Below are 18,885 nucleotides of genomic sequence, written 5' to 3' on the forward strand. Positions count from 1 at the left end.
AGTTAAAAAACAAATGACTCCTTTATCTTTCCATGCCTAAATGAGATACCTGCTGAATAAATAGTCACATATTCAAAATGCAGTTAGAAAGCAATAAAAGATTCCTGACTGTATAGAAAAGATTAAAGAATCATACATCAGATGCAAGAGCTCTGCATAGCTACGTGCTTATTGTGCTTGTAAATGGAAAAGGAAGAAGGAAGGGTCTTCAAGGAAAGTAGCCAAAGGAAACTGAAGCAAATGTAAAAAGTATTTCAAGGCTATATTTAGAGGAAGACATTCTTCCTGCATTTGCCAAGCTGTGTACGTCATTTCACACAGCATGTTTTAGCCAGCTTTATAAGTCTATGAGAGAGCAGGGGGAGGAATCTGTATCAGTTGCCAGAAATGGAAATCTTGCATTTATGTAGAGGAACAAATACTTCAAGCATGTGAATCCAAGGGAACTTTCTGAAGGGAGCGGAAAGGGGAAGGATGGGAATAGGGAAGGTGAGGAGGGGGGCGAGCATGGTGTTAAATTTTCTAGATATCACAGAAGGATTCTGCATGATTTAGCCCCTAATACTCCCTTTTGAGCCCAGGCTCACTAGCCTTAGCTGTACCACTAAAAATACTGAAATGAGTGAATTTTACTAAATTCAGGTCTTCAGCTGGTATGTTATAAACTATCTGACGACTTGCCCATGTTCATGCAGACAGGATCCATCAGTTACAGAAGCAATGAATTAGTTCTCCTCTATAACGCAGTAAATGACCATCTTAGATAAACAAAGACAAGCACAAAGGTGAAAACAGAAACAAAACTATTTCAGATTCACAAGAATATGGTTCTTTTTCTTTAATGTGTTTAGCACATGTCACAAGGTTTCACTATTTGCATAAAGAAATGTCAAGCACACAAAAAATATGTCAGTACCAGATGTAATGGTAACAAGCACAAACCACATGGAAATTTCCTGTTAGTGACCTTCTGGAGGGTGGGGATGGAATTCATTTGAGAGATAGGGCTGGTTTTACTTCAACTTACACAAATGACTTCTAGAAAAAGGTTTTACCTTCATTCCCTTCTCCAGGTGGCTGATAAAACGAAAGTCCCAAAGATATGATGGCTGCAATTTCCAAGATTATAAGAGTCACATCCTGCAATGCTTCCCAGACTAGCTGTAAGAATGTTTTTGGCTTCTTTGGAGGTATAAAATTTTTTCCAAAAATAAGCTTTCTTTTTTCTAGGTCTGCAGCAGTGCCAGCTAATCCTGTAAAGAAAATAAAACAGCACACATTAAAATTGCAGTGAAATAGAAAATGCCTGCTTAGATCTGCATTCCTATAAGTTATTTCTCCAAGAGCAACTACAAGCTGTACCACCTATGGCATATTAACAAATAGACGGATATTCCACTTAAATTTTGCCTTTGCAAGATGATCCATCCTTATGTTCTGAACAGAATCCTTATCGGCTATGTTTGGTAATAATTCCTAACAGTTTAAAGCATAAAAAAGTCAGTAGGTTTACTTTAATAAGACCTATGTATATAGATACATACATACGTGTAAGCAATGACTTTTGAAAATAGCCCATAAAGCACAAACACAGTATACTGGGGATGTAGCTGGAATAGCTGTTGGCAGCTTTTGGTAACAGCCACAGAAGCAGCATTACAGATCTCTGTTCTAACCTCAGGTCCACAACCTTGAAATATAAAGCAATAAAGCAAGTCTCACTCTACTGCAGAGCAGCCTCTCCTGCTGCATACGTACAGCCACACACTGCTGGAATGAACTGTTGGCTAAGTGAACAAAGGCAGCAAAAGTAACAGGTTACATATGCAAAGAAAGTAAAAAGGAAATTATATGGCTCCTTAAATCAATATAAAAAAAATCCATATTTTGCACAACACTTCAATTTAAGAACATTTCAATTGAAGGATACAGCATAAGAATGTGTGGTTGAACTGAACAACCTTGTGGTTTTTTTCCCTATTTTAATGATATTAATCTATGCAGTCTAGCACCTGTGCAGAAAACAAAAACGACCTGCAAGTGTTAGGAAAGAATAATTGTGCGCATCCTCCGTGCTCAGCAGCATGAGGAACTGCAATAAAATCTGTGGTTACATATATCTGCCAAAAAAATATTTGACATCATTCGGAACATTTACAAAACTGAAGGTTTTGAACGTGCTCAGCAACATCAAGTTATTCATGCTTATTCACCCTAACATGACATGATGATAATACTCGAGTTGAGAGTTAGCCTCGGAGCAATACGAAGGTGCCTGAAGGAGAGCAGGAGGAAAAAATGGAACCCACACTGTAAGGATTCAATCCTCGCACAGTTTAGGGTAAGCCCTTGCACCCCGGGGGTACTCATCATGGTGCTCAGCTGTATGTCTCATTCCTTCAGGACTGGTACAACTGCTCCCAACAGCGTGCATGTGCCAGGAAGCATCCTCTTGGATGGAAGCACCAGGCCCAAGCGTCATTTCCTCAAGTGAAAGTGATGCTTTCCTGAACAGATCAGTCCTGCTGCAGTGCAGGCAAAGACGTCAACTCGCCTTTCACTGGAGGTATATGATTACAGCTGCTGGGTAGCTTCTGGCTCTTGGTTAACTCATCAAACTTTCATTTCACCTCCAGCTTTTAAGAAACGCTATCCCACTCTCCCAGATAAAGGCAGACTGTAGTTATTGTTACCTCACTTCATTTAATTTTCAGTACCTAGTGCCACAGTAACAGCCAGGTTCCAGCTGTTACAGTATGTCTACATTATTCTCCATGATTCAAACAATAACATGTCCAACCGCTCCACTCCTCCATGAGTCAGCTTCCAAGGTAAACACCTTCCACTATGAAACACGAATTGCAAGCTATGAGCAGTTTGGGTAGTTGCCCTTTTGTGAACCTATGCAGATCACAGGAGTTGGGACAACACATGAAGAGATCAGGGGAGTCACTCACCACAGCTGGGATCCCACACTGGGCCAAACCTTCAGAGCCACCCACATTACCACTGATCAGCTTTCAGAGGGCTGCAAAGCCTGCCAGCACAAGGATTTTCACTCCAAACAGCGTGCACAGTGTGAAATAGGCCCCCAAAACATAACCTTGTCCAAATACAGCAGGGACTTCATGCATAAAGAGTAAAGTACATGGACAGCACTGGCAGTGGTAAGGGTTCAGGGCAGAAACGTTCATATAATGCACCTATAAGTAGCAATGCAGAACTCTGAAACAGGAAACTCAAGAGCACTTTGGAAAGTGGAAGGAAGAGATGACTGACAAATGCCTCTGTTCTAGCATAGAACATATGTGCAGGGTGGTGGGCCAGCTCCAGCGGGTAAGGAGGTGATGGGGGACTCAGCACCCTGAGAGGGATGGCTGAAATGGCACAGGGAATAGCTGCAGTCTTCTTCAGCAATCCTAATAGTCTCTACCTAGTCATGATGAACTCACCACTTGGAAACAGTGCTACAGATTGTCAAGAGGCCATAAAAAGTACACATATCCTATGTACTGCTCATAATGCACATACAAATACATAGTCAGCCTAAGAAATCTCCAAAGCGAAAGACCAACACTGGAACTCAGAGAGCTGCTTTCTCTCTAAGATAAAAACTGTTCATTTAGTCCCCACAAGGTTGAGGACCAGACTGGATTTAAAGCATCTGTGGTCACAATTATCTTCTAGACTACAGTCTAAATAACCCATGTTGGAATTCAGACATAAATTTCATTTAATTTTACTCTTTCAATTTTTTATAATAAATATTTTCCTTAAAACCCCTGAAGAGACAAGGGTAAATCATGTGATTCAATTCTTTTCTGTAAGTCTGTGTCTTGGTGAAATTATTCACCAAGTCAGTGTCACCTAAAATAAACAACATGTTCATCTTCAATTACGAAATCTATTTTCTTATAAGTCATTCAGAAACAGTGGAAAATCAAATTCAATGTTCAGTTCAAGCCAAAAGGTTTCCCTTTTCCTGAGATCTGGCCATTGCTCAACAAAACTCCTTCAGCAGAATTGTATCGTTTTGTTGTTTTCTTACCTCCCACTGAATACCAGAAACTGAAATACTGCATTTAGAGAGAAAGGACAGGAGAGAATGCAGAAATCTGCAGACCAATTGATGAAACCCCATCTCAACAGTCTTAAGCATTACTGCAGAGATAAGGTCAGAAAGGGACAATAAAAAATACAGAGAAGCCAAAGTTATACAAAGAAATACAGCAAAGGGAAACGTGATTGAGAATCTGAGACAATGAGAGAGGTTTATTCTGCAAAAGCTTCCATAAACTCGCCATACCATAAACTTGCCACACCACTGCCAGCAGAAGGTATGGTGGAAGGGGGGGGGGCAGATGACGACACCTTATCTTCTTCAAATCATCTGCTTCATTCAGAAACCTTATTTTAAATAGTGCTAAAGTTGTGAAGAGGCTCAGGTGCCCCTGCCCCACGCCACAGACCTGCGGGCTGCTCTGCCCAGCTCGCGTGCGATGACAGGCTGGGCAGATGGCAAAGACGTCAATTACACAGTGAGATGGGAAGTGGACATCTGTCCTCACCAGGGCTTCCACCCAGAGACAGCTTCCCTGCTGCCAGCCTCTTAATGGGGTTTTTCCATTTTACACATGCTGACTTCACCACTGCTCCTGAAGGATGCTTTATTCATATTTCTTGCTTGCCCCTTCAGCGTTGAGTCCTGAGACAATAATGAAAGCACACTGCAAACCAAAGTAATCTGAAATATCAGTTCTATGTGAAGGCATAAAACATTTAAAGAAGTGAAAAAACCCACAGTGTGGACTAAAAGTAAATAAATGGAAATAGCACTTCAACATGACTCCATGTTACTGGCTAAAGCAGCAGCCTCCCACCTTGCATTCTGCATGACAGCAAACCACAGACTAGATGCTTTTATCTTCATTTGTCCACACAGCATGAATTTTATTGTTTAAGTGCTTTTCTGTGTTGAAGCTGTGCAGCACATTTTGACCCAAGTGTTTTGGAATGATTAGAAAGATTTGGGTTAAGTTTATGTATTAATAGCATCCACAGGTTTCGGAAACACTGACCATTTATTACTGATGCTTACAGCACTTAAGGTTTGGTTCAAAAAAGATGCCCCCCCGCACCCCCCCGTTTGTTTGAATTGTGTGGGAGAATCAAAACAACTGCATAAAAGGCCTTTTTGACAACATTGTGCAGTACATGAAATGCATTTCAGCTTTCATCTAGAATACTTGCTTTTTTGGAGGGAGAAAAAGACTAAAAACCTGGAGAAGCACCACTTAATGAATGTTCTCTGTTCCTTATCTGCATCTGTCAGTTACTGCATGCTGAATATAGAGCCATCATTTCAATTAATGCTTCCCAGAAAATTGTATTTCTCCCACAGTCATCTCCACTGCAACCAAATGGAGCATGACAGAGAATGATTTTGATGCTACAAAAATAGCAGAGGCACAGAACTACTAAAGCAACAATTTAAAAACCACAGGACTTTAAAGAGAATGTTTTACATCTGCTTAAATTATGAGATGAAGAACGGAGAGCTCACATTTGCACCAACTTTGCAAATAAGCCATTCATTACTTACTAACCTTCTGTACGCTTTCTGATGCATCCAGAAAAGTAGACGAAAATCTCAAATGGCAAAACCTGTGAACAGTGTAATTTATAAACCACAGCACAGATACCTTCAAATGCAACAAACTTGTTCCAACAGGAAAAAAAAGGTTTCCCAGTGATGCTGAGCTGCTATTGGAATTAACCTACAGAGGCAAACCTACTGTTTTGCCTGGCAAACTCCAGTGATTATTAGATATGACATGCAGGAATTCTGCCTATGAGAACACAACCCTATATTTTATCTCATGAGCTTCTGTCACTGTTGTCTCAAACTCTCTTCTCAAATGATGAGCATTCCTAGCATCACAATAGGTCTTCACAGGACCTAAAAAATAAAACACCACAAGCTATCACCTAGACAATTTTCTTTGCTGTGTTTCATCAGTGCCATTTATTTCCCATTTAACTCTGAAACAATCCCTTGCCACTACTGCAGCTATGCTTTAGCAGAACTTGCCCAGGCCCACCAGCTTCTATAGCTCTTACACAGCTTCTCAGAACTCCTTAAATTACAAATATTAGGCCCATTACTGCTGTTGCAACATAGAATATTCAAACTCACAATCTCATTCAACAGTTACAGTGGGATTTTACTCTCTGGCTTTGGAAGCAAATTTCTGTGGACTGTTTTCATTTTTCTCTTTCTTCTTCCACTTCAATCTAAGAAGTATCCAGTAACTAAAAGAGTAGAACAAGTCAACTTCTCAATTCAAATGAATAGCTAGTAACTAACAGATTCAGTTTCTGAGATCTGCCTTAGGAAACTGCACCTACCTAAGAAACTGGGCAAGGCAAGGAGACACACAGTAAACAGTGATTACTGCAACGGTTCTGACAAGATGCTAAGTCCTTACGTTTAATGACATCATCAAGCACATTATGATGCAATCCAACACCAGTCTTCATTAGGTTATGGAGATTGCATGCCATTTGCCTGAAGGGTATCTAAGTAAAATGAACTCTTGCTTTGGGTCCAGATATACCACAGAAATATATGTTGCCTTAAACTACCTGTTTTACTGGCACAAGATTATTCTTTTCAGAGTAAAACATACAGAGATGTGAAATGCAAAGCGAAATTACTCCCACCTAGAACAGATACCCTTGTGATCTCCCAGGTTTATCATGTATGTTGCTTGAGAAATTTTTGGATGCAGCACATTGGAATTCTGTTTAGGTTACACTAAATTCAAATCAGTTGAGAGAATTCAGTCCATCAGCAGGAGAGTTTTTAATGAGAGCATTTACTAGTTTCAGCAAGCTCATTTTGAATTCCACTAGTGAATGAATCTCAATGTATAATAATTTCCTTCTAATCAGCACAACAAAGCTGCCTGTAAAGTGCAATGAATCTCATTACCTGTTGTCATTAATACCAGTTGCTTACATTTGTTTACATAAATTTTAAGAAACTTGTCCCAAAATGACAAGCCTGGGGAACCACAAATCACTTAGTTCATGTCCTGTAAACTTTATGCTGCCAGGGCCACTATTCCTGCTAGTCTATTCAGCAGTTCAGCCCCCAGACTGGGGGCAGGACTTAGAGCCTCCTCAAGCCAACCACTCTACAGCTCCATCTGAACAGCTAACACAGAAAAGAGGGGCCCAGACACAGCAGAAGCAGGAAATGAATCAATTTCCTCTCCCTTTCCTCATTAATCATCCTCCCTCTTCACATCCCACAGCAGCAGCTGGTCCCCGTATCCTGCCCTCCTGAGTTCTGCTACACTGCAGCACCCAGACCACCCTTCAGCAACTAGAAAGCCACAAGCTGACTACAAAACCCTCTATGTAAACCTTCCCTGTTACAGGCTGCAATCAAATCAAGCACTCTTAAGTCACACAAAGCACATAAATACATCTCTAAATCCATGACATTTTAAGAAAAAAAAATAACTGAAGAGCTTAACACTCTTTCTGATGTTAATATAAGGAACAGATACTTAAAAGCTTGCTCTTCTACAGTGAGTTTCTATCTCTCAACCTCTTTCCAGCTATAGAAATGTATCAGCAACTTTATCTCAACTCAGCGAAAGGCTGAAATTCTTGCCCCAGACAGTTTGGTGGCAGTTCAGTGGAGTAAATTTGCATCTCTTGGAATTCCTGATGCACATTCCACTGCGAGACACTATGCAGGATTTATTAATGCCCCATAACATGTTTCATTAATTTCTCCATCTAGCCATTTTTGTTTGATTTCTTCTCTCTTCTCCTATTTGCTTTTCAAAGTAAAATTACTCTGAAAATAAGCTGTTAACCAAGATGACTACTAACAGCAGAAGCAAAAATGTCTCCCAATAGTGACTGTAGCATAGCCCCTCAGAAAGCCACTCATCTGAAATGTGCTACAATTTCATAATAATGTCATGGCTGGACAGTGCAACACATAACCATGAGCCATATCAAGGCAACAGGAAAGACATCAAACACTGAAGACAAGAGATGCGTCCTAAGTGATGACTTATACTTTTCCTGCATTAACAGATAACACAAACCTTTCTGCGAAGGCTGGTAATAAAGCATGCACTGGGAGCTCAAGGGCCAGTATGAAGAAAGAGAAATTAGGATTTCTTTTTCAGAAATGTACTGCTGTCAGTGGCTGTTGAGGGGGAAGATAATCATCCCACCAGAAATCATTTCTTCAGCTCCTATTCCACTCAATAATCATTATTCCGCTTACACAAATCTCATCCTGTGTACCACAGCCTCCTAGAGATGCTTTCGTTTGCTCTATCTTGATGTAGTATCAGGTACAATAGTCATAATGGACTCGGCAGCAATACTAATAAATACTGATAACCTAGCATGTACATCCACCATCTAACTCCCACCCCTTACCAACCAGATAATATAAAGAAGACACTAAAAAAATCCTTGTTACATTATATATAAGTAACAGCACAGTGCAGATATTCAGCTAGCAGTAAGAGACAGCTAACCCGTAAGTTATGGAAGTTCTCTACTGCAGTTAAGCTGACCAGACCCAAGCCAGTGGGCACTCCACAGTTGCTTGGTGCTTCAAGTTCATCCAGCATCACATACCCTCAGCAATTCACTGGTTTGGGGAATTTATGGAAGAGATGGAGAGGGAGTGGGGGAATGTAATGGTGTCTTTTCTCCATCCCCCCTTTCCAGGTAGTCAAAGCCTTGAGACAGTTTATCTAAACATCTTTTTTTCATTATTTAAACAAAGGTAGGATTTCACTCCCATAGTAGGTAACACCATGGATTAGAGCAGGCTGCACAAATGCCCTCTGCACAGGCTTACATATGACCCACAAAGCCCTGGTTTCCTACTGAAATAGACATGTAAGATGGTACCATTTCAATTAAGTTGCTGGAGAATATAAGGGAAATAGTATCAAAAAACATGCTATTACAATGCTGAGTTATAACATGCTTGTTTCAGATAAAGTTAAAGCTTTTTCTTTCCCTTAATATTTAAATCAAATCAAGCATCTCTGACTGCAGCTTAAGACACACTTGCTGGCTGTTCTATATGATCAGGCTTGAAAAGCACTAACATATGAATCAGGTAACGGCAGAAGAAAGCAACCATGTAAGTTTAACAGAGGAGATATGAGGTCTTGGCCAAGAAGAAGAACAAGAAAAAAATAAGAACATAATAAAGTCAAAGTGGAAAGCATTCCTTAGCTAGCACACCTTCATAATCGTTTGCCATCCCTCTTACTGGACCCTACAAAACAGTTCACCATTTTGTATGCATCACTAATGGCACACCACAGAGGATGGGGAAAGAAAAGACCCTGAAATCAACTTGTAATCATCTCAAACCAAAATTTGCGTAGCACTGCTGACAAGGAAACCACTGTGGTTGCTGCAGCAGCAGCTTCTGACTGCCTGCATGGATCCAGAACAGCCTGGGGAAATGCATGGCCCCCAGCAGAAACACTACCAGCAGTCATGGTCCATAGGGAAGCCCTGATCGTATGGCACAAGTCAGTGCCTGCATGAAAATATCTTTGTGCCTGCTGAGAGCTGCACGCATGCAGGACCTCTTGAAGGCCTGGAGTAGGTCCATTGGCAGGACCAGAGTTGCCATGGGCAAGCAGCAAAGCGGGGAATAACACAGGGTCCATGCACAGGATACCCTCCTAGCTGAAGAGAAGACAAAAGGACAGAGCCACATGTCCACCTGTGAACAAGCCTATACTCACTGACACTTACAGAACTAGTTGCTAGACTGTCTATTCTTCATAGGTGATACAAAGCCTTTAACTTTAAATTTTTCCCATTTCTTATTATGGTGCAACTTGTCACCTGAGTATTATGTTCAACAGAAACAAATGTCAATGAAATGTCCCAGAAACTGAGGCCACCTGCCTGAAATATAGCTGAATATGTACTAAGAAGAACCGCCTGAGTCTTCTCCAGGTAACAATATTCTTCCAGCTGATATGGCCTACGCTTGCTAAAGACTTCTCATGATTTTCTGTTCAGTACCATAGAGCATGCCCACTCAGGTTGACAGCCACAGTAATCTGAGAAACAAATGCCCAAGAAATAAAGCATGTACAGATGGGAAAGCATGGCCTGAGAGAGGAAGACATTATGCAGGTGAAGACGCATTAGATAGACTTCTGTCAGCTCAGCATGGGGCTCTTACACAGTATCCTGGAAGCCTAGCACACCTCTCTTTATACAAAGGACATTTACTATTTTTATATGTCACTGCAATCACCGGAGTCTTTAGCATAAGTTCCAAGAGTTGATAGCTCACATTTATTTGATGGAGCCTACTGGAAAGGTTAAAAGTAACATAGTGTAACAACATACACTCTCCTAACAGCAGCATGGAAAGAGCATTTTTTCTAGGAGAGGCTAAGAATTCTCGGTTAAGTAGCTAATTCCTCATGCAAATATTTTAATCACATTACAATAAAAAACAGAGGAAGGAATCTTACATTCTGAAGAGAGACATGTTTTTGTCATGTCTGTTAGGGAGTCAAATGGAAAATATCAAACCCAGCATGATTCTTTCTCACCCCTACTTGAGAAAAAACAATAAATAAGCCTGATAGCAATGAGCTGCCTTTTTCTAAAGTGTTACCTCCAAGCGCTGCTACTTGGCAACTCTTCTTAAATTCGCTGCTATCTTTGTCAGTGTCATCTGCTCTTCCTGTGAGTAATGTCAGCTCATCAGCTACACAGCAACTGCACTCACTTCCAGCTATGCCTTTGCAAGAGGAAGAGCAAATGCTGTAGTGTATCTTTTGCTGCTGAGTGTATTCAAGGTATCTAAAAAAAGAGTGAGAACACTAGAGAAAACAGAGCAGAATGGTCCTTGTGCCACCTGCAAACAACACCAAATGCCACTATCACTCCTGCAAGTGACAATGATGTCACTCAAAACCACAACGTCTAACTTGTGAGGAGACAGTAACATAGTAAGATGCTTTTTAAGCATCCAGTGGATTACATCCCAGTGGTCAGTAACATCAAAATAACTATTCCTTTGAAAGCCCTCACACAGCACACACACCGTTGTGCTCCCCATTACCCATATAACACCACTGCACTTATCACTGCCCATGTGATCCATCCACTTCACAAACAAGTGAGACCTGTTGTTTAGATCACCTTCTGCCTTTTCTGTAGACTTAAGTAGCACACAGACTTGGAGGAACAAGAAAAGTGAAAGAAGCTGTAGAACTGCACCCCAAGGTGCCAACATTATTACCATTATAGTGAATTTCTCATACCTGAACACAGAAACATAGCCAAAGTTCAGAGTCACTGGGCACCAGTGCAAGTAAAACAGGCTCCCTGTTGCCCCATTTCCTAGATCAGTGAGAAAAGGTGCCAAGGAAAGTCTCAAGACTTGCCAGTCTGCTGGCAATTAACTAAATCAGCCCAGAAAAGCTGTCTTAGGTGTAAAGGAACAGCAGAGGAGAGCAGGGGACTCACCCTCAGTAGCAATGTTTTAGTAGGGATGAGGGCACTATGGAACAGTGATGTTACTCCTCCAAAGAGCACTCAGCCTTATATAAAGACAATAAAAAGAGGATAATACCAAGAGATGTCTTTTTAACACTGTGAAAAATCACAATGTTTTCTTGACTCCTGTTTTATTTCTGAATTATTAGAAAATATAAACAGCAACCAAAGCAATCCCAAGATGTACTGTGGGATACAGCATTCTTTTATACCCATAGGCAGCAGTACTATTAGGAACACAACACCCACAGACACCTCCTAATTTAGCACACTAAAAAGCCCAAAAGTATAGCTTCCCTTTTATATGAAGCACACATTGCAAATCACCTTGATTAGCCCTCAATGTAACTAACCCAATCTGAATGCAATAATTATTACTGAAGTTCTCCAAATTATTTTTCAAATTAAAAGACTAAATTAAATTATAATGTAAGTTCCTCAAGGAAGATGTTCATAGTCACCAGCTGCAGTAAGAGCATAAGTCAGAAACAGACAAGGACACCATATATTTTTATGCACAAACTGGCAACACTTAAAAAATCCAATCTTAATAGAACTATTTGAGACCATGTAATACTTAAGCAAGGTTTGCTTATAAGTTTTCTCTACACATGAATAGTGTATCTGACAAGCCTGGTCTTCACTCTTTATTGAATACTAACTTCCATCATATATTCTATAGGAAACAGAGACTCTAACCTGCATCCCACCTTGCATTTTATCACTGGGATGACATGGAAACCCTTTTAGCTGGTATGGGGCACCTAAATGACCAGAGCTACGGATCTTGGTCAGCTCAAACCTATGGGAATGTCGGGTAGCACAGGCAAACCTGAGCCAGAAACAGCACCATATAACCAGCGCACATCCTGGGAGACTTCTGGAAGGAGACAACTTCATATCCAAACCCCAGTTCCCACAGGTGACAAAAGCAGAAAACATTTTTTGGGGTACAAAAGATGGAGTTCCAGCAATCCAAAATGTCACTGAAAATTGCTCAACTATAAAGAAGCTCTATTCAAGGTGACAGAAGTGGGAAAGGATTTGTATTCAACTCTTTACTTACTAGATCTATCTAGTATCTATATGTTCTTTATGTTAACAATTGCTTGTTCCACCTTTTCAATTTTGTGTTCTGTGGTTTCAGAAGTTGAAAACACCTTGTGTCCTTTAGCAAGTGCACATTCAAGAGAATGCAATAAGGCAGCTCTGCATCAAAGCTCTGACAGAAGAGCACTCGCATTACAAACACTTAAGAATTTGTGCTAGACACAGTGGCAGAATCTTGTGTCATAACAGAAGCAGCCAGTTCGTATTAACAACCATTCCTGGGCAACTTCAGTGAGTAAACAAAAATCATATTTTCTGAATGCCCCCCAAAAAGCTTAAGTTTTCATTTAAAATTAGACCCCAAATCAGATGTCATTTAAGCAGTTTATGGCTGTAACCCTTTTTCTTGCACAGCAGTTACCTGTGTTTACATTGTGATAGCCATTTCACTTTACTTCCAGCTTATTAATTCATTGATGTGCTTAATCCAGCCCAACTGGGAAGAGGCACTCTTAATGCAAAATAAGAATGTCCATACTAAGAGATAATTCACAATGGTCAAGCAGGAATACATGTTCCAGAATGAATCCATAGGTAAATCCCTTAGTTTGGGTTTGATTTAGACCACTTTCAGCTCAGCTTCTCAAAGCTGCTGGTAGAGACAAGTTCCTCCTCCTCCCACAGCTGTGGCAATACAGCCATTAGGAATCAAAACCATGCATCATACAACAAGAGAGCCCAACAGTTTACTTTGAAAAATTAGAAACAAAATCTTGCAAGAGAAACAAAAAGAGCCAAGAAGCAAGAAGCAAGAAAAGATTAAAGAAAAGCAACTAAACACAGCATTCTTATTATCTGAAAATGAAGCAGAATTCTACACTTCTATCCTGTTAACACAGAAGCACAGATTTAGAGGCTCAGATTCAGGGCTTAATTACATTCTTTACACTGAAAAAGATGGAAAAATTAAATAATCTGGATTATGCTCACCCCCAAAAAAATAGTATTTAAAACATTCATCTGACTTAGCCTAGAGATGTTTGTCCTACTAGGAACTTCAATCTGAAATCTTATTTTGATTTCTATATACTTCTCTGCCTGCAGCAGAGTAGGCTTCCCTTTGCATAGTTCCTGAACTGGTCACCTTATTTTCCTTGTATAGTTCTTTCCTCACACAAAATGTTTTGGGGAAAACCAGTCCAAATTCATGGTAAGGTTGGAATCCAAAATGCAAATTACTACTGGCCAACTGTTATACAAAGATTATGAAAGAGATTATTCCCAAGTCCTTTTCAATGGCTGTTGAACACAGCATCATAAGTGACTTTATATTATTATTGAAGTTCAGGTTTTCAAGTTTATAGAATAGAAGGCACAGGAATAAGTCTTCCTTTAATATTCCTTTCCTAAGAAAAAAAAAAAAAAAGAGGTTTGGAAAACTGGCAGCTTTACTAAAGCCCAGAGTGTTCCAGAAATGCAGGCTATGATTCCAAAGTATTTTGTCATTTGTACAACCATTCTGCTTACAGCTGCAATGCAGCATTCTCTTCAGGACTGTGCACTGCACTTAAAGGATAAAATGACCCAACTGCCTACTCTGTTCCATCATGATTCATTAATGAAAAGACTGGGCCTTGAGGATTGTCATTGCAGGATAAAAAATAAAAAAGGTTCATTAATATACCCCTTAAGCATGACACACATTAACACTAAACAAAAGACGAAAACATTAAAATCAGACACACTGTCACTGGATGCGTTGGCAATATTTAGAGGATGTCACCAGTTTAAATAGTACTGATGACATTCATTATATTATGAAACAAATTTGATGAATATAGAAAGTGCAAACACCTTGAAATAAGGATGAAGTCATTCCTTTCAGGCAGACATCTTGAGTATGCATCTGCTTTCTACAGATTATGTAAAAGATAAGCAGAGATGAATGGTCATCCTGAAATATTCAGGATGCTAAAAGGCAGACTCTATGTGTGTGTGTGTTGCCCTAGTTCTGCCATTCCTTCTGTTTTATACACAGTTATAGTTATATATTTATATCACGTTTCTTTTTCCCTGTCTCCTTATGTGCCTATGTCTACTGCTCTTCCTGAAGATTATCTTAACAGATCTTCCCTCTGTATCCTTTTCCACATTCTTTATTTTCCCCTTCATTTCATCTCAAAGGAACCAATGCCACTGATAAAGATCAGATAGCTCTTCCTTCTTTCCTCTGAGCTTCTGCTGCTCAGCATAGTCCTTATTTTCTCCTTGAAACTTCTTTACCACTTCAGGGAAACTGTCTGTCCTCTGAGGCCATAGCTGTTATTTAACATTGCCCCCCTGTTTGGGTGGGTGTTACCTGTTTGTTTTTTAAAGAGAGAAGCATGAGCACAAAGTAAGTAAAATCTGGGGAGATCAGCATGTAGCAATATCCATATACTGTTGAATTACTGCCTTCAAAGATGGCCAAAGAACATTATGTACTTCACAGACAATGAATGACATTGAAGAAAAGCCTTTTAAAGAAAACAGACTAAAAATCTTACACAGAAATAATCCATTTATTTAATGATTATGAAAAAGACTAGTCAACAAAAAACTTCAAAAGGAATTACCTGAGACTATAAATACCAAGTACTGATACTACTTTGCATTTATGTGTCCTCAAGATTTTAGACCTTATTGGAAACCCAAAACATTCCTGTTATGAAAACAGGCTTGCACAACATAAAAAGACAGCATTCATCTTTAAACTTCTTGAGCTTTGTTTTGTGTGACAACCTTTATTTCCAATTAAGCTTAGTGCATATGAAGCCGGGCAGCCTGAGAATACAGCCCCGGATGAGTAATTCAAGATCCCTTTACACTGACCTACCAAACTCTGACCTATCAGACCTGTCCCGTAGAAGTGGGAAGGTATTACAGTTTCCTTCAGATCTTGATATCTGAGCAATTCATTCAACCAGGGTACCAATTATGTTTGATCCCCTCACCTTTCCCCCTGCTTCTGGACTGGACTGATTTGCCATGAAATGGTAATTCCAATTCATGCTGAATTTCATCAGTGACCTGAGATGAAAGGTTCTGGATCTTGAAAACAATCTTTAATTCATCCAGTTTGTTCACTTATTATAGTTCTAATGCTATAAAAACACTGGCTTGTCATCTATAGATAGGCATCTACTGCACTCTTGTGTACATGCAGTTGGGGTGAAGACAGTCATCTGCATTGCTGAAAATGTGTATAAGAATGCTTCAGAGAGCTTATGTGTCCTCTTGTGCTCACCTGTATCAAAACAGTCATCTGCAAAACGAGAAATGTTTCCTTGTCAAAGGGTTGAAGATGAGTGATATCATGAACTGATGCAAAACCATCAATCCAGTCCACCTAATATGCTTTTATCTGATCAATATAGAATTATTTAATAACAATGTTCTAGAACGAAACACAGCAACTAATGCAACCAACACAGACCTGCTTTCTCAAAAAATGATGCGCCAAAAGTGTATTCATGGTTGGATTCACTAGTTCTCTCACTAGGAAGGCCTTTGCTCTGCCTACCTGCAGCATCAGGCACTGATGCCTCCAACTTCACCAAACACATAGCTCACATCAAGAGCACCAAACTGTTCCAACCCTAATCATGTAACAAGTGGTGACAAAACCCCAGGATCTCAGTCTTGAGCAACAACCATATGAGCCCAGCCCCAGCAGTGTGGGGAGTCCCGGCTTAGTCATGAGCCCCCACAGAAACCAAGCTGGACACGTGCTGTCATCACATCATTTCCAACTGCAGCAAAGAAGCGAAGCTCTCCAGGACTGCTTTGCTTTAATAAACAATTTAGAGCTTGATCCCACTTCTGCAGCAAGCAGCAGTTTTGCAGCTGGGATTAGCAGAGGGTTCGGGGTTCAAGCATGCTGCCAGGGCTGCCTCCTGCTGCTAAGGTGCCTCTTCCCTGCACATACAAAAGCAAAGACACCTTCCTCCCCCACAGAGCACTACTCTGCCCTTCCTAGGACTGATACATGACAGAAACCAGATGCAATTGCCAAGTGGAATATGTTACTGAAAATCTCCTAAAATAGGCTGAGGCAGTTAGGAAGGCCCCGTGTCAGCTCCCCACTTTGAAATTCTTTTTCCCTTATATCTTTAAGGTGGTTTTCCTCTGCTATGGCACTCCACATTTGTTTTTGTTAGATACTTTCTCCCTGCTGCTGAATCCAGACTGCATCTGCTGTGCTTTATGTAATGCTGCTTTGTGCAGCATCATTGGACCTAAATACAGAATTTCAGTGGGAAACTGCACCTAAATATTTTGCTTTCATTGATTTTAAGACATTTTGTTGATATTTTGTTGATTTTAAGCAGTGTCACTACTAAGGCCTCAGCTTCTTAAAGTCAAATTCCTTGAGGCTGAAAACAATCAGTCTGTTCCTGAATCCTGGATTTATCAAGCTCCTGCCTTCACACCCTTGGCTTGTCCTTGAAAGGGCTTTCTGCATTCATGACTCACTCTGCTACAGCACTCATTTGGCTGTTAGAAAAAAGAGCTGACTGACAGAGAGTTAATCATGGAGGGACATCTCCATGTGACAGGGAAAACAGGGAGATACCTGGGGCACATGGAAGGAACACCAAGCACTCAGATCAGTGTTCTTGCTGTTCAAAACCAAAGAGAACTGCAATTCTACAATCTACAATTCTACAATCTACAATTCAATTTTCCTGGCTTCAAAAGCCCTTTCTCAATTCACAATTTCATTTCTGTGTAGGGAAAAACACAGTAGAGGTAAGCTTTTCCCTACAAGCAACCACTTGAAGGGGGAGAAGTACACAGCAGCAAGTATTTGAATCATACAAGTATTAGGAGAAAATCACAAATAGGCAGGTAATTAAGCTGCTTGCAGGCTACTTTGCTCTTCACATACCACATCAGTAGTCTGTAACTGGCAGGGTATTTGCTCTCCAGAAAGAAACTCTTAAAGTTGTACTGTTTTTCTGGAAACCTTGGGGTATCATTTTCCAAGTGGTACAAAACCAATGACCAAATGTTCTTGTACTACTGTAGACTGTGGAGATTTCTTTCAATATCAAAATTCTATCTGGAATTTGCCTTCAGACAGATGAAGCAAAATGCCTGAAAACTGCAATTCCAGCAGTGATAACACAGGATGCTTTCTGGAACATAATTATTTACCTGAAACCATATATGAGGCTGTTTGTTTCCCAATAAACATTAATAATCTGTGATCTATGTGATATCATCTAAGTTCCTCATCTTTTCTCCCTCTCCTCTGTTTGCTCAGTGCTTACAAATTATGATTAGATATTAGTCTACTATCTGGCACAGTGGGGATTGTAATTATGATTGAAGACCAGCAAAACACAAACATATTGAAAAATAAAGCAATTTACATCTCAAATTTGTCATATCCCTTTTCATTATGAATATCTGAGTTCATTAATTCTCCTGAAATTCACATGGAACTATGGTACCAAAGCCAAGCACAAGATACCCCTCTTCCCATGTCCCCGTTCAGGTCAGCTCCTGAGCCAGCCAGGCATATTTCCAGACCTATTTCTAAGCACAGTGACACGAACAGCTCTGCTGACATGGAAAACCAGGGGCAACAAATAGCTGGGAACAGGAGAGGGTGGCAACAGCACAGCTTAAAGTGTCTGAACTGCTAAACAGTATCCAAGTCTTCAGACAGCATTGGTTTACAAGCACCTATCACACAAAGTATCAGTGCTACCAGAAGTACTGAAATTAAAAGCATTCATTTGCAGCACTTCAGTGGCAAGCACAGGTTTACATGTCGTCCGTACACGAGCCAGCAGTGGCCTCTTTATCCTCATAGCAAGGATTGTTTACCCTCATAGCAAACCAGCCACATGCCTTCTGCTTTTACAGTTCTAATCTTTGCGTAACATAATGCTCGGGCTATTAACAGCAGAGCATCTCTTGACCCTTACATGCCTCTATATTTCAAATGTTTGGATTTTCACAAATCTCAGGAAGCTTTTTTCCTGTTAAAAAAGAAAAAAAAAGAATTAATCTACATGGATTACATAAAGTTTGTGTAATAAATGTCATAACATAGATCAAAAGTATTTATTCTTGCTTAACTCACATCTTTCACTTTTATCTACACAGAGACAGAGAGAATATGCACAAATGTAGGAAACATTTAGGGATACCACAATGATGATGCAAGGGGAGGTGCAAACTATGATTGGA

At 40.1% G+C, this 18,885-nt stretch overlaps 1 protein-coding gene across 2 annotated transcripts in view; it reads right to left on the reverse strand.

Moving 5' to 3' along the window:
- The window catches only part of ATP2B2 (ATPase plasma membrane Ca2+ transporting 2), a 182,843-nt gene that overhangs the window by 124,724 nt on the left and 39,234 nt on the right, over positions 1 to 18,885 (reverse strand). For both annotated transcript variants that reach the window (XM_031049245.2, XM_031049244.2), the window contains exon 2: positions 1,056 to 1,253. In XM_031049245.2, coding sequence (XP_030905105.1) covers positions 1,056 to 1,253 — 198 coding nt within the window. The remainder of the gene's footprint in view (positions 1 to 1,055; positions 1,254 to 18,885) is intronic.

Source organism: Melopsittacus undulatus, chromosome 9 (assembly GCF_012275295.1).
Source record: "Melopsittacus undulatus isolate bMelUnd1 chromosome 9, bMelUnd1.mat.Z, whole genome shotgun sequence".
Lineage (NCBI taxonomy): Eukaryota > Metazoa > Chordata > Aves > Psittaciformes > Psittaculidae > Melopsittacus > Melopsittacus undulatus.